This window comes from Camelus bactrianus, chromosome 16 (assembly GCF_048773025.1).
Source record: "Camelus bactrianus isolate YW-2024 breed Bactrian camel chromosome 16, ASM4877302v1, whole genome shotgun sequence".
Lineage (NCBI taxonomy): Eukaryota > Metazoa > Chordata > Mammalia > Artiodactyla > Camelidae > Camelus > Camelus bactrianus.
Window position 1 is genome coordinate 29,212,501 of NC_133554.1, and position 16,139 is coordinate 29,228,639.

General features: G+C 41.0%; 2 protein-coding genes across 6 annotated transcripts in view; one reads left to right on the top strand and one right to left on the bottom strand.

Annotated features, from left to right (window-relative positions):
- LUC7L3 (LUC7 like 3 pre-mRNA splicing factor) overlaps positions 1-767 on the top strand; it is a 22,875-nt gene extending 22,108 nt beyond the window's left edge. For 2 of the 4 annotated variants that reach the window (XM_010949603.3, XM_045512580.2), the window contains exon 11: positions 1-767. This exon is cut by the window's left edge and continues 1,139 nt beyond it. Coding sequence is in view for 1 of the 4 variants with exons in the window: in XM_010949604.3 (XP_010947906.1) it covers positions 329-362 (34 nt within the window). In the remaining 3 variants the exon portion in view is untranslated. The other 2 variants (XM_010949604.3, XM_010949608.3) reach the window with 1 other exon arrangement.
- Positions 768-4,312: 3,545 nt separating this feature from the next.
- ANKRD40CL (ANKRD40 C-terminal like) lies at positions 4,313-11,519 on the bottom strand. Of its 2 annotated transcripts, XM_074342810.1 has the most exons (4): positions 11,463-11,519; positions 8,871-8,943; positions 8,129-8,289; positions 4,313-7,305 (listed from the first exon to the last, which is right to left on the bottom strand). In XM_074342810.1, exons 1-4 carry the CDS (start codon positions 11,517-11,519, stop codon positions 7,165-7,167), a joined length of 432 nt encoding a protein of 143 aa, XP_074198911.1. In that variant the 3' UTR covers positions 4,313-7,164. The 2 variants fall into 2 exon arrangements, with proteins under 2 accessions (XP_074198911.1, XP_074198912.1); XM_074342811.1 differs by lacking the exon at positions 8,871-8,943 and having other exon boundaries at positions 11,480-11,519.
- Between the last annotated feature and the right edge of the window lie 4,620 nt (positions 11,520-16,139).

Consider the following 16,139-nt stretch of genomic DNA (forward strand, 5'->3'; position numbering starts at 1 on the left):
CTTAAAGCGTGTAAACTGTCCATTCTTTGGGCTAGTGGCTTGGGATTAATTATTCCTAATGAGAGGAAGTACCAATTAGTTGATTTGTCGATGGCATTCCTTTTCTAGGACAGCATTGTAATGTTATATTTGTATGAGCCTTCACACATAGGCAAGCATACACAGGCGCATGGCTTTAAGACCACACTGATGCCTTAATAATTTAAAAGAATACAAACATTCCATATACATATATTTATTAGCAGTTAGTGACTGGGCCACTTAGTCATAAAAATTTGCCTTTTGCATGTTGTCTAATTATCATTTTTCCCCAAATTTTGCATTGTAGGACTACTGTTCGAAGATTTTTGGAAGAAAACTGAAAACGGCATAAAGTGAAGATCGACATTAAAATGAGGTGAAAGAAAATTATAGTGGCATAGAAAAAGTATAAAGCTCAGTTAGTTTTTTTTTTTTTTTATTAAAAATTAATTCAGGACTGATGTGACCTACCAGATTTCAGAACATGTATTAATAGCATATATATGCCACTGAAAACTTAGGTCCTGTATCATATTTTTTTCTTTAAGACTTTTTAAGAAATATTACCTAAACATGTGGCTTGCTCAGTGTTTAATTGCAAGTTTTCATTCTTGGACTTTGAAAACAAGATTAAACATTAGTATTTGTGTGAATCAGACTAAGTGGGATTCCATTTTTACAACTCTGCTTATACCTAGCCTTTGGATTTAGAAGTTAAAATAAAGTATCTCTGACTTTCTGTCGCAGATTTGTCTCTGTCATTGAAAAGTTTTAGTATTAATCTTTTTCTAATAAAGTTATTGACTCTGAACTAGTCCCTTGTTTTAAATATGATATGCTGTTACTAGAGGTGTTGGTGTACAGTTTTATCTGATTTGTTCTGTTTAAGACTAATTTTTATAGAACTTCCACAGTTTAAATGTTTTAAATAATGGTGCTTCAATTTTGGGTGGTTATGAATACTTTTGAATTTTGCTTTTAATAACAAGATATACAATGAACTAGAATATATTTTTTATATCCCTGAGAGATTTCTTTGGTAGTAGAAAATTCAGAATATCCTTCTGACAGACATCTATCATCCTCTAGCTGTGAAATAATGAAGTAGAAGAACATTCAAGAACTTTGAACTGGTTTTTGGTCTTAAAATCCTGTATCAAGATTTTTTTTAACCTAGTCTTGTCAGATTATACATGTATTTATTTCTTTGTATGGGATGTGTATGCATATTACAAGGATTTTTTTTTAAACTGATACTTAAGGTGATTTAGGAGGTGGGTCATGTACAGCAAATTTGGCAGCATGTTTTAACTATACCCAGCTGTTGACTGTATAAAAATATTAGCTCCAGCTACATATGTCATAGCAATTCTTTGTGATTTATAATTTTCAAATATTACTATCAGTGTATATAGGTAGAGAAACGTGAGTACATGTGTTAAATGACTTATGGCTCCATGTTGATGGAGAACGAACATGGAATCTAGGTCTTTGCCACATGGTCCAGTGCCTCACCATTTATGCCACTGTGCTCATTCTATAATAGGCATAATGATACAGAATTACTAAAATACCCTGCACCAGGCTTTGGAATATAATGAAGCTGCCACTTCAGAGGCTCTCTTTGCCTAAGATAATGCTGTGGGGACAGAGCATTCCTGGCTTACCTAGTTAATCCTGGAGATTCAGCAATAGATGGATGGGTTATCTCTGAATTTGTCAGAGATGATTCATGTGCGGATTAATGTAAGAGGGGAAACAAATCTAAAGTCAGCTGCCTCCTAAGCACTGCTTTGTGTAGTTTGACAAGATTGTGGTTTTAAGAATAAAGGCCTTAAAATGATACCTTACCATATTCTAGTATTAAGGAAAAAAGGGAACAGAAGAAATTTACTTAAGTATTAAGGTATTAAATCATGAGGATATTAAAATGTCAGATTTGTTCTGGCTCATGTAGAATCTTATAGCTAGCATATTTAATGAAGTACACTAAGTGAGTTCACGAAGTCTTCATCTTCATCTGTATGGACACTTCCATCTGTTGATCACTACTGAAGTTAATGTAGAGTTTGAGGGGGAGGCCTGGCCCCTTGAGGTGTCCGTGACTAAGATCTGGCCTTAGTTGTGGGGATCTATAAATTGGGTCAGACCCAGAAGTTATCAGGCTTAAGAGGAAATGATTCTTCCAAACCAAATTCACAATCCAATAATGGGCCATGTGCTAATTTACTGTAAGAAATACACACGTCTGTCCATGGAGACCTAAAAGTTGTCAGTTTCTTAATGCATATTTTCTCTTTGAAAAGCCTTTAGGGAGAGCCAGTTTTTATTAATCAGAAGATTACTTGATAAGATTGGAATCAGCAGTTTTTTATTTTGGAAAATTTAAGACACAAAAGTAGGACAGTTTAGTTAATTAAGACTAAATGGCCATTCTTACTCTGTGTGTGTTCCCTGTCCCCTGTTATTTTCAAGCAAGTCTCAGACATACTTAATTGGCAAATACTTCTGCATGTATTGCTAAAAGATAAGGACTTAAACAATAGTTTATTAATTAAAAATGAATTGGGTGAACTTTTTAATTGGTCAGCTATGGTACTGATCTAGTAGCTTACTTTCCATTGTGCCTCTCAAGAGGACGTGGTAATTGAGTCTGCTGATCTGGTGTCCTCCCTTCTGCAGTGTAGACACACTGACTGCATCGTTGCCCTTTTTGTTAAGACATTTTTTCTTCAAATAGATCATAATACATTAATTTTTTAGTTAGGATTAAAACACTTTTCTTCCCTTCTTGATACAATCATTATCACCTAGATTAGAGATGTTTACCTCCTTTCCTTATAGCATTACTCAGCTCCAGGTGATTTATCTGGTTTCTTCAGTATAGTTAGTGTCACAGAGGAAAACCAACCCTATTTCTAAGGTCTAAGAGCACTCTGACCACATACGGGTTGAGTCTAGCCATCTGGTTGATTAAAAGTTTCTAGAGATGTCAAAACTGAATAATTTAGGGTGGAATTTTTTTTAAGCTTGTGTCCGTTCTGTGCTTCAAAAAAATGCATTGTAGATGAGTTGTGAATATTTTTAAACATAATTCTAAATGTGCGTGATTTAAAAAAAAAACCCATGAGAACTTACTGTGTATATTTTCTGTAGGATGGGACTTCATTTAGGGTTGGTTTTCAAGTTTGAGTTTGGACTGATTTTTAGTTGTTTATGAAAGAATCCCAGGTGACTGCTTTTTAAGAATTTTGTGTTACAATTATAATGCTTTGTACATGGTTGAAAAAAACAACAGAAATGTTCAGTGATCTGTGTCTCCTTTCTACTCCTGTCCCTCTCTTCCTCCCCAGGAGCTACTAATTATTTTTCCAAGTGTTTTTTTGTGGGGAGGGTGGTGGGGGGGGATGTAAGCATTTATGTATGAATCTTTTAAAATATATGCTAGAACACCATATGTTTTGAATCTTGCTGTTTTCACTCAGTATATTTAGAAACATTTGAGACATAGGCGATAGCAATTTTAAGTTTAAACATGTAGTTTTCAAAAGTATATTTCAAGTAAAAGAGAAGTAAATGTTTTTTTCATTGTTGTATTAGTTTTTTTTTTTTGTTTTTTTTTAATTTCCTAATTTAAAAATGCAGTTTGAGAGTTTCTTAGTTGGTCTATTTCTTCCTCCCAGCCATCCCAAATAGATCAGTTGTCAACAGCTTTAAGAATGTTTAGGAACAGCAGCTCCAGAAAGCAATTTGGCATAACTGTGCCATAACTTCTCTTGTGGTTATTCCACCCCTAGATACATACCTATAGAAACTTATGCATGTGTGCCAGGAAATGGATGTAAAAATGTCATAACAGCATTGTTTGTAATAGGAAGAGAAGGAAATAAAAACAAACTGGAAAGACTTCAGATGTCCAGCAATCCACAGGATAAATATTGGGGTATATTCCTACAGTGGAATTCCACAGAAGTCAGACTGAACTACAGCTACACATGTGAACATGGATGAATCTAAATGGTGAAAAAAGCAAGTTGCAGAAGAATACATCCACTATGGTTCCTTTTCTGTGAAGGTCAAAACCAGGCTGTTAAATATATGGTAAATGAAAAGCAAGGAAATGATTAATACACAATTCAGTGCATTGGAGGGATGGAGGGAGATCATGGAGGGCAAGGAGGAGCCTTCAGACGAACTGGTGATGATTGCTAAAGCTGGGTGGGTGGTTTCTTTTTTAAAACTGTATGTGTATGTGCTTTTGTATGTATGGCATTTCTTAATAAAATTTAAATTAAAAAAATGGGAAAAGGTCTTGGTGTAGGTAGTTAGTAGTAACATAAATGTATAAACATAATGTATTTCATGAAATTAATCTTCAGTGAGTAGCAGATTAAAGGGTACTGTTTCTTGAGTGCCAGATTTAGTCTTAATTGTGGTCTTTAAAAGCTAGCAGTGGGACCTAAATGTATCTTTTCTTTGTGATATCTTATTTTTATCTTGATGTAATTTTCATTTGGGTGTCAGCCAGGGAGCTGATGCTGCTTCTGCTGTGTAAGCAGCTTCCAAAGAAGCTTTTCTCCTAGATTTGTCATTCAAGAAAGGAACCTGCTGGGGTGAGAAGAGCCATTCTTCTGACCCATGGTCAGCACATCCTTTCCCTTGTTCAAGTTAGATCGTCACCTCAGGCTGCTTTTTGTCCTTGTCTGTCCTACTCTTACCAGGGGTACTATGAAGTGTTTAAAAAATGTTTGCTCTTTAAAGGGTAGTGGTTGAAACTTGAAAGGCACCTGCAGGTGCGTAAAATTCATGTAGCTAAAGGCCCTGTGTCAGTTAGCGGCGGCCCTCTGACCCCCAGTCATGTGCCCCAGGTGAGAGTTGGCTCCCCTTAGTGTAAGCTCAGGGCTTAGCCATGAGTTTACCTAACATCCCTTAGGGCTGCTCAGTCCTGGGTGCTATTTTGATACCTTGGGTTACATCAGTGTGCAGAATAGGGGCAGCTCTTGGTGGAGTCTGCTCAGAGGGATGGGAAGGGCGGTGCTGAGTCACTCCATTCAAAATTAACATCCATTGTGAACAACTAAGAATTCCACATCATTCCATGTTTTAACCTACGTATCTTTTGGAACGCTTTAAGATAGCATTCTGGTACCCAATTTATTTCAGCGACTTTAGGTAATGATGGTTGGGAGAGTATAGCTCAGTGGTGTGCAGTGTGTGCCTAGCATGCATGAGGTCCTGGGTTGAATACCCACTACCTCCATCAAAAGTAAACAGATAAAGAAACCTAACCCCCCATCCCCCAGAATAATAAAAATAGGAAATTATAAAAATCTTTCAGAATTGCACTTCACTCAGAAATTAGTTTTTACAATCTATGTATGAAATACATAATAAAATTACTCTTGAAGCTCTTCAGACTTTTATTGATCTGCAGCCTTAAAGCTAGGTATGTTGGTTATAGAAAATAAGTATGTTTCTGGTGCAGGCTGTATTGAATTTGCTCATCAACCTTGTAATTAAATTGCTGCCCTTGTTGATCTTAGTGAATTAACCACTATGCAACACCTGTGCAGGTTCTGCTGTTAGTGTAAGCGTTCCCCTCAGCAGTAATTTTTTCAAATAAATTTGTTCTACTGTGTTCACTTGAAAACAACCTAAAACCTCCCTTTTCTACAAATGGTAATTTTGGGCCATTAACCAACTCTGAGCCTCTTCCTAAATTTATCTTAAAACAAAATTGAAAATACCTTGGGGAGGCGGCCCTTGGGAATCGACCCCCTGCCAAGCCCTATCACAGTCCTGACAGTGGAACACCGCTCTGGATGGTTGGAACTGACTTTCTTTAGGGGGCTATGCTGCCTTAAAAATGTCACTTAGATGCTAAGCTTAAATTCAGTGCCACGGTGCTCCAACCATAATCCTGTGGATACTAAGTAAATTGCATATTCACTTCATGAGTAAAGTGGTATGCACGTCTGCACCTGCGCTAATCGGAACACCTTCCACTCTGGCAGCTGGTGACATGGTAAGTGTTGATGTAAGACCTCAGTGTCCCTTTGCCCTTCGTCAAAGCTGAGCTATTGAGAATTTGGAGGTGAGGACATGGCCTATTTCTTGTGCTACAGGAAACAAGACACTGTGCTTGCCCAGAATGTCTCTGGTACTTTTTTCTCAGTTCCATGGGGGTTAGAGATGATTTCATGAAGGTGTGTAAAGAGGCAACAGTGTGGTTGGTGTGTGTTAATAAAAGTTGGTAGATGAAATCATGCATGATTGCTTCCAAGGTTCAGGTAGTTGTTAACCATAAGCTAGTGAGATGACCCAGGATTCCAGGTAGCGTGGTAGGGGAAGAACCTAGCATGGGATCTGATCACAGCCCACCTTGGAGCTAGTTAGCAAGGGCACTAACTTTGTATTTTTCACCTGTTTTAATAAAAGCTCAGTGCTGTGGGCAGTGCCTTGGCTTTTCTTAAAAGCCTCAGGTGGTAACTCAAGTTGTGTAAGTCATGCTATTTTATAGGTAGGTTAAAAAGTGTGTAAAGAGGAAATGATGGTGTGGAATGCTTTTTAGAAACTGGGAACTTTGAACCAGTGTGCCAAGTGGGTTCTGGCTTCCCAGCTTCATCAGCTCACCCTGCCTTTAACGGAGTTCATGTGAACAGACCCTGGCTGGTCCTGACACTCAGGAGTGCATACCTATGCCTGATCAGGATTGGGGTACAACTTTACAAACTAAATTTGCATTGGTAAGTATCATACTTAACAATTTTTTTGTAGTAATATCTGTCAAAGCACTTTGAACATACTTTTCTCCCAGCTCAGAGAAGTTGGAGACGAGGAAATGCAATAATTTTTCAAAGTACACATGAAGTTAGCAAACTGGTACATGCATCCAAGTCTTCATTATTTACAAAATGCTGATTCCAGTTTTCTTTTTTTTTTTAATTGAAGTATACAGTTTACAATGTGTCGATTTCTTGGTGTATAGCACAATGTTTCAGTCATACATAAATATACATGTATTTTCATATTCTTTTTTGTTGTAAGCTACTACAAGATACTGAATATAGTTCCCTGTGCTATACAGTATGAACTTGTTTATCTATTTTATATACTGATTTCAGCTTTCAGTTCTTGGGTTTCTTAATACATCATTTTTGCAGCATTGCTGTTGTAGCAGGGCTTCTCCAACAGCGATGGTGTGTACGCTGTCAATTCAGAGCTGTTTTTCATTAAAATGAGTTCTACTTCCTGTAAGTCCCGTAGTCTCAGAATGTCTTTGTCCTTAATATGGAAGAAGAAATTGTACATTGGTTCATAAATACGTGTGAAATTATTAAGATAAAAAGGCTTAATACTAGATGCCAAGTATTGTTTTCTCTGTCTTTCTATGGTAAACTAAGTCAGCAGTTGAGAATTCTTTCTTTTCTGTGTGTGGGTTTTTTTGTTTTTTGTTTTTGTTTTTGTTTTTTTTTTTTGGTCTGTGCTGCAGGTTTCCAGGGGGAGTACAGTTCCATGATGCTGCCCAAGAGTAAAAGGCCAGGATATTTTTTAAAACATCTAGAAAGTATGATTATCCCACCACTTTTTAGTTTACAAAGAATAAACAATTAGGCAAAAGGCTTTTGCTAAAGGCATTTTGAACGTTGCTGTTTAAAAAAAAATAATGCCCAAAGAAATGAGACTTTTCCTCTGAAATTAAAAACTGAGATGTGTTTTGAATCTGGAAAATATATAAAAATGCACAAAACTTTGTTTCCTAAGGTTGCAGACTGTTGCTAAGCAGGAAAGAGTGGGTTTATACCTTCTGTCCTGGGGACCAGTCAAGTTTTGGAGAGGTTGGAAGTGGACCATACATATTGAACTAGTCTTATTTGGGTACTGTAATTCAGACAATTTAAAAGGGTTTATGAATTAGGTATGCAAATCTGTAAAAGCACCAGATTGAGAATTACCTACCTACCATGTTTGGCTATCCTGCACAAGGATTTCCACTGTCTTGGATTTTGTTTTCATATTAAAAATGCAGAAGCTAATGATTGGCTTCACAGAACATAATTTTACCCACTTAGAACCCAGTCTGTGTTTAGAAACTTGTAAACCCTACCTTTCTGAGCAGTGTGTTTGGCAGCTTTCTTATCTTCTCCACTTGCTCTGGGTTAATCCCCAGTTCATAGCAGCTCACTTTTAGTAGATTTTGGTAACTCAGCTCTTGTCTGTTCAATTCAACCTCAATGAAGTCATTTTCTTTGTGGCTCTGAATTCTGACTTTAAGCACTAGCTCTGGATCACCCACAAATTTATTTATAAAAGAAACAAAAGACCCATTTTAAAGTCTTTGAACATTATCAATTATTACAGCATAGATAATCCAAATAACTGAGTAATAAGTAGACCTGGAACTTTTAAAGGCATTTATACACTTTATCTGAGGCCTTTCTTGGAATGCTGAGTAAGCTCTAGGATGTATGCCCCATTATACTCACCAAAAGACTTGCAGTTTGAAGCCAGGCTGGGATTTAAAACATGCAATGTTTGATACGCGTCACCCTTGGCAATATATAGGTGTTGTTTGTACCTTGGCTATTTGGAAAGCTTCAAGGAAACGTGTAGCCCTGGGGCTCTGTATCCTTAAGCCATTGTGCAGAGGTGCAGATCATTCTGCTGATTCCTACTGTACCCCGGGACTTCAAGGTGAGCTACAGGCCCTGAGAAATAGATAATGCTACCATCTTTTGGGACGGTGGCGTCAAGTGAGCCTTAACTGTCGTAAGAAGGAGCACTATTGACTGAAGGCGGAGGAAGCCTAATGGCGAGTTTGCAATGTGGTCTAGGGGCTGAGTCCTTACCTAGGCAGGTGTCATCGGGCTTGGCATTATCACCTTGGTCAGCTGGCAACTGTGGGTCTGAACCTTGTTTATACTCATGTGAGAAAGAATTAGAGGAGAGCTGAGAAACAGCAGCACCTCAGCATTTAGCTCTCTGCCAAATGTGCCAATTAAGCGAGGGACAGCAAAGCCCCATCTCCACTTCCCGCTCTGCAGCTCCTCCTCACAGGTAAGAACAGCCACGAAAAGGGCAGTAATTGCATTCAGACTTGAAGAGTAGTTGTCCTTAATCACCACTTAAATCATGAGCAGGAACTGAGACAGAATTTTTAAATGATATGTAATCTGAGGGAGAAATATGTGTAATCTGTGTGCTTAACTCAAGTTTCTACTTAGGTATATTCAGCAGTGAGGGCTTTGTGCCTCCAGTTCGTTAGCAGAATCATACTGTTAGAAGAGTCCCTTTATAAGGAGAGATTTTCTCAAACAGAAGGAAAGGAAAGAAGGGAACATTACAGAGTACCTTCCAGGTGCCAGGCCTCTTACATACTTAAAATAGCCTTCCAAGCCTACACTGCACCGGCACTGTGCCAAGCCCTGGGGAGATGATGATGCAAACAACAAAAACCCGAAGTGGCCTCTGTCCTGGCATTTCAGGTTAGCAGGAGAGAAAGATATTAATCAAGTGACCTCAAGTAAATGTGAAATTACAATTGTGGGCATGGTGAGGGTGAAATCCACAATAATGGGAAAGCCTGGAAAGCAGTCAAGAAAGGTCTCCCTGAAGGCTGGGTGTTTTGAGCTGGCATCTGAAGGATGAGTAGGCTTAAATAGATCCAGAGGGTGGAGACGGAGAAGAGCTTTCCACGGCTCGGGAACAGCAGAAGGCTCTGTCTGTGTGAGGAGGCAGTGGCTCTTTAGAAGAAAGAAACGCAATGCAGCATGGCTGCAGGCGGAGAGCAGGGAGGGACAAGATTGTGGGGTTATCCACCAACCTGTGCTACCCAGTTCAACCGCTGATCACATGAAATGAGATACACTCTAAGTGGAAAATACACACTGGATTTCAAAGACTTAGGAAAAGTAAAGTATTTCCTTAATTTCTAATATTGTTTATATGTTGAAATGATAGTTTTGATATATTCGATGAAGTATACATATTAAATTTAATTTCACCTTTTTAAAAAATGTGGTTACTAGAAAACTTTTAATTACATATGTGGCTTACATAATATTTTAATTGCACAGCGCTGGTATGGGTGAAAGGTCTTTGCTCTAGAACAACACCAAGTCATTAGACAGTGTTAAGGAGGCTGTCACAATCAGATTTGCATCTTGGGGGAAAAAAAACCACCAGAAACCACTGTCGTCACAAGAATTATATGGACTGTAGTTTTCAGACTACAGTCTGAAAAAGTTGAGGCTGAAAGGTGAAGTAACTTGCTTGAGTTTGCTCCATTAGGAAATGGCAGGACTTGGACGGGACCTACTAATGTAGTGGAGCCCAGTGCAAAATGGCTTCCCAGGGAACTGCAGCCTCCCCACCGGAATACTCTGGAACCCGGGGGCAGCTGGGGGACCCCTGCCCCTTCCCTGCCAGGGACCTCAGAGCATGCCCTGTCTTGCCTGCCTTTTGCTTGAGTCTGCCAGGGACCAAAGGTGACAGCAGAATGAGGGACGTGCTCATTGTCCCATCTGATTTCACTTACAAAACAAACTCAAAGATAAAGCTATTAAAAATTTCGAGCCAATGACCACAGAGCCTTTAATCCCAAGCGTGAGGACTTTCTGTATGCCAGGCCCTGCACAACTGCTCTGATCTCAGGCCCACAAAGCCAGTCCTGCTTAGGGCTCAAACTGCTTTTCCACACTGCTAAATACTTCCCCAGAAATGAGATGCTCCCACCCAGTGCAGCTCTCTCCCAGGACAGAAATAATGGCCCCCGACCCCCACTCCAGACAGGGACCAGCAGTCTAGTCCTTGTCCTTCCACTCTGGGCCTGGAGACTGAGTCCAGCTCCCAGGCGGCCCTTGCAACAGCTGGGCCTCACCCTCCCAGAGACACCTAACCTGGAACGACGCCCCCTCGCCGACTCCACGACTCACTCAACACAGAACACGAGAACGAACGTCCCCCAACTTGGCCTGCCATGTGTAAAACATTTTATTCTCCCATAATCTGTCAGATTAAGATGCCCTGTAGATGAACAGGGTTTCTTAGAGGTCAGAAAGGATGTTCTTTTGAAGTCAAGCAGATTTGGGTCTGAATTTTTCCTGTGCTATTTAGTAGCATTGACACCTTGGACAAATTACTTAACCTCTCTGAGTCTGTTTTCTGATCTGGAAAATGGGATTAATAATCTCTACCTCACAAGGTTGTAAGAAGCAAATGAGAAGGTGCACCGGACGTACAACCACCCCTGGCGCGTAGGGAGCATCAGGAGCTGCCGGCTGCTGCTTTTGATGGTAGCTATTGACACCTGCCTCCTCTTGAAAGGACCCTTGGTCCACTTGCTGTCCCTTGACCACCCCATTGGCAGAGTGGGGAAGGACACCCCGCCCTTCCCTTCCTCAGGCCCCTCCCCTATCCTCCTTGAGGACCATGTTTGAAACAGGACTTCCAGACTCACCTACAGGCTTCTCCCTCATGTCCTGTTGGGGTCCAGCCATGGGTCAGCTCTGTGGTCTGTCGGATCAGCAGTCCCTCTTGAATTTACGCCCAAGCTCCCAATCAAAAAACACCTTCTAAAGCCTCAGTGCATCTATCTGCAGTGGAAAAATAATCTGTTCTTGTCATTGGCTGGTGAGATAGAGCAGGGGTTGGCCTATTTTACAGACAGGCAAACTAAGGTCCAGGTGTGTTGTATGACTTGCACAGGATGCTGCAAGTGAAGGACTGAGATTCAAGGCTCCCTGCTCCCTCCTCTGGCTGTGTCCACTGGGAAGCAGTGCAGGCTAACAGAGCCCACCCACAGGCATGGCGCCCTGAGAGAGGAGGCCTTCAGAGGCACAACCCTCCTTGGAAAAAGTTAGCAGCTACTACTTCAAGGGATAAGAAAAGCCAAACAGTATCTTGGACTGAACAGGCTCACCCAGGCCCAGAGTGTGAGAATTTTATATTTTGCTACACATGAATTCTTTTTTATTGCTCTAGCTTTATCAGTAGGCCTTTCTAATTGTTGAGAGATAATTCTTTACAGGTCTCTTGCATGCAGTTAGTAGAGCATAGGCACTGGCTCTCTGTCTGCATTTGTTCAAGAATGTTTGTATAGTGAAGACCCTTGAAAATTAGAGTTAGTGTCTTTCTTCAGAGCAAAGGGCAGGATTCTTTACTGTCCAGTATAATGAAGATAATGTCTCCCTCTGGAACAAAGGTCAGACAGGCCTACTGCCCATTAGAAAAGATTCTGGTTCCCTAAATGTGGGATTCCTTCTCTGTAAGCTTTCTTTTTTTTGGGGGGGTAAGCTTTTTTATTATTTAAAAAAAACTATTTGCATAGTTTACTTTGAAAAAAAATAGTTTTCATGGCTGAGTGAAGTATTGGGCAAGTGGTCCATAAGGCAGCCTCACAGAGCCTCCTACACACACCTGTGCAGTATGGGGAAGATGGCTGCGAGCTCCTGGTACCCTGGAAAGCCCAGGGGTGTTACATCACTGCTGGGCCTGAATAGCCCTGAGGTTGCAATGAGTGCTCAGAGTGGGACTGAAACCAACAAATTTTCCTGTTTCTGTGACTAGCCATTCAGGGACCAGGCAAAAATGACTTGGCTGCTTGCTCCAGGAAATACTTACTCCTGGGAGATAAGACTGTGGACCACTAAATAGTACTGAGCAGACCCTCATGAGTACGCGCTGAGGCAATAAAGAAAAATCCATACTGGCTTCTAGGATTGGAGGCCTAGCTGAAAATTCAGTTTGGGTCTATAAAAAAGATGGCAGCTCTGAGAAGAGAGGGCTGGCAGGTGGTGGGGGTGGGGGTGGGGGACGAGGAATCCTGCTGGGTTGCTTACTTGTGGGTATCGGGTCACAGGCGATTAGCTTAGCTCTCTCTGAACCTCGGTTTCTTCATCGATACCTTGGGTGACAATAATGATTCCATCTATTCTGCTTGTAGGGACAATTCATGGATAGAATATACAAAAACATGTTCTGTGGATGAGAGCTGTGTGTCAGTTTTTGTCATTGCTGGATGGAATCCTGGTGGCCTTAAGAGAAGCCGATTCAGATGAAGGCCTTGAGTGACCACTAGGGGGCGGGAGAGGACGGGGCCGCGGCACCTTCAGGGACAGTTCTGTTTACCAAAGACCCTTCACTCGCGAGCCCCCCTTCCCTCAGCTGTCTCGTTTTCTTCTTGGCGGGGGATGGGTGGGAGGCACTATTGGAGCCATATAATTTTTTTCTTTTGGTCTTGGAATCAACAAGAAGTCTCCCTTGAGAAGGACGTTGACTTTATCTTAGACGGAACTTCCGGTGGTTGAACTACAAGGGTGGGTGAAGAGCAGAGTCCTGGGGCGTTGCACGAGCCGGGGACTGGAGTTTAGGATGAGGGGGACAAGGGCCAGTCCAAGAGCCTAACTTGTTGGGGTTTGTCTCTCCAGCGCCACTACACCACAGAATTCAAGCTGGTGAGAATGCTGAGTGTCTGGGAAGGGGGGGGCGCCTCCCTGTGGCCTGGCTGCTGCCTTTGTTTCTCTCGTGGTGCGGGTCTTCCTCACTTCAGCAGATCCAGGCCTACTGGCGGCTGAGGAGAGCGCGCCTGAGCGTCCTGCCCCAGCCCAGCCCAGCCCACCTGCTGCCTTAAACTGTGGGGCTCTCCCCGCCCTGATTCATTTCTTCCCCTCTGTATCTATGTGCTGGTTGGTTTCTAGGGTACTTGTTGTTTTTCATTTACAAAGTAATATAATGCTTCTGGTTAAAAAAAAAAAAAAAGTTGAAACCTTATAAGCCTGGAATGTAGAGAATTCATTTTTCCTAGGCACCTCCCGGGAATCCCCAGGGATCTCACAAAGGCAGGGGCTTCTGCCTTGTTCTCTGCCGTGTGCCCAGCACCTGTGACAGACCAGCGCCTGGCCCCTTGGGGGACCCCTCTTTTGGTGAATGGATGAAAAAATTATGAGTGAATGAGCAGTTTGGTATGAATTTTCCAACATTTTTTTCTGTGTATACCAGCATAAATATATTTAGCCAAAAAATGGGCTCATAGCATAAATGTGGTTCTGAACTTCCTTTTTAATTGGACAGTTCCTCGTGGATCCTTCTTCATGTTAGGTTTTCTCAGCTTTGGCATGACTGATGTTTGGGGCAGGATCATTCTGTGCTGGGTGCAGCCCTGGGCGCTGTAGGATGTTGAGCAGTATCCCTGGCCTTTACCTGCCAGATGCCAGTAGCACCCTTCCACCTATGATAAAATAAAGGTCTCTAGATGTTGTCCAGATGTCCCCTGCCTGGGGGGAAAAATTGCCCCTGCTGAAGAACAACAGATTTATACAGATCTATCTCGTTTTTTTTGTTTGTTTGTTTGTTTGTTTGTTTGGCTGCCTCAGAGTATTCCAGAATGTCACTGTGGAATTTTTTTAGCTAATTTCTCATTGATGCACAGTTGTTTCCAGACCCTTGTAAGGTGCCTACCTGAACACCTGTGTAAGTGTTTCTGCAGGAAGCTTCTAGAAGTAGGGTTGCCAGACTAAAGCAAGGACATGCTTATACCAATCTGTGTCCCTCCTGACAGGGCACCACGAAGCCCACCTCACTCCATGTTTTATGGTGATAGGAACTAAATATTCAGTCTTTGCCAATCTGATGCTATTTATAAGCGATGGCACTTACTTTGTTCTCCTGTAGAAGTCTACTGGCCATTCCTTCCAGGAAAATGTTAACAACAGTAGTGACCAAAAGGAACCCCTTCTTGGCTCTGACTTTAGGAGTGAAGTTGGAAAATGTTATCCCATAGATGCAAATGCATACATTTTATATACATATATAAAGTAACTTTCCACATACTCTGCACTGGGGTGTTAGTGTTCTTTTTGATCATAAGGTTGTTTATGTGAGCGCTTTAAAGTTTCCAATTGATGGGACGATTTCGTTTCTACTTTTATTATTTATTTCTAATTTTTTTCCATTGTGGTAAAAAAAATGGGGTTTGTATGTACTTTTTCTTTTGGAATTTATTGAGATTTCCTTTGCAGCTCAAGTCGATTTTTGTATACGTTTATAAACATTCCATTACCCCTAGAACTACACGGAGCAGAGACTCCCCCCAGCTGCATACTCAGGACTTTGAACAATACCTGGTGCAGGGTCGGTGCTCAATGTAAATTTGTTGAATAAGGGAGTGGATGAAGCACCCGTGTAAAGGTGTATTCCTTGCTTGTAACTTATAACTTCCGATAAACATGATTGTTTTCTTTGTTTTTCAACTATCTGATCTGTTAAGGGCTGAGAGGTAGTTCCACTTGTCTTTTTCCACGCATTTTCAAAAGTTTATACTTTACATATGTTTTTGAAAATAATAGCTTTATTAAAATATGGCTCACACACCGTAAAATTTACCCCTTTTAAAGTGTACAATTTAGTGGTTTTTAGTGTATCCACAGGGTCGTGCATGCATCTCCACTGTCACATTTCAGAACACTTTCGTCACTACAAAGGGGAGTCTCACGCCCATTAACAGTCACTCTTCATCTCCCCTTGCCTAACCCCTGGCAACCGCTAATTTATTTTCTCTCTCTATGGATTTGCCTATTCTGAACATGTCTTATAAATGGGATGCAATATGTGGCCTTTTGTGTCTGGCTGTTCACACTTGGCATAACATTTTCAAGGTTCATCCATGTGGTAACGTGTGTCACACTTCATTCCTTTTTATTGCTGAATGATAGTCCGTTGTGTGGATGTGTTATATTTGATTTACCCATTCATCAGTTGATGGACATTTGGGTTGTTTCCATCTTTTGGCTATTATGAATTATGCTGCTATGAAGATTCTTGTACAAGTTTTTGTGCAGACATATGATTTTGTTTCTTGAGCAGAGATGTGGAATTGCCGGGTCACAGGACAACTGTATGTTTAACATTTTGAGGAACCACCAAAATGTTCTCCAGAAAGCTGAACCATTTTACAACCCTACTAACAATGTAAATGGGTTCCAATTTATCTACATCCTTTTCCATACTTGTTATTACCTGTCTTTTAAGTTTAGTCATCCTTGTCAGTGTGAGGAACTCCTGCCTGAGTTCCTGCCTGTGGTTTTGTATTTCCCTAATCACTAATCAGGCTGAGCATGTTT

Coding starts and splice junctions, on each gene's coding strand:
- ANKRD40CL (XM_074342810.1), bottom strand. CDS start 11,519: ATGGCTGGACCCCAACAGGACATGAGGGAGAAGCCTGTAGGTGAGTCT. Junction 8,944..11,462: donor TAGGTGAGTCTGGAAGTCCT/GTTTCAAACATG, acceptor TTCTCACATGAG/TATAAACAAGGTTCAGACCC. Junction 7,306..8,128: donor CAAACACACTGCTCAGAAAG/GTAGGGTTTACA, acceptor TTCCATATTAAG/GACAAAGACATTCTGAGACT.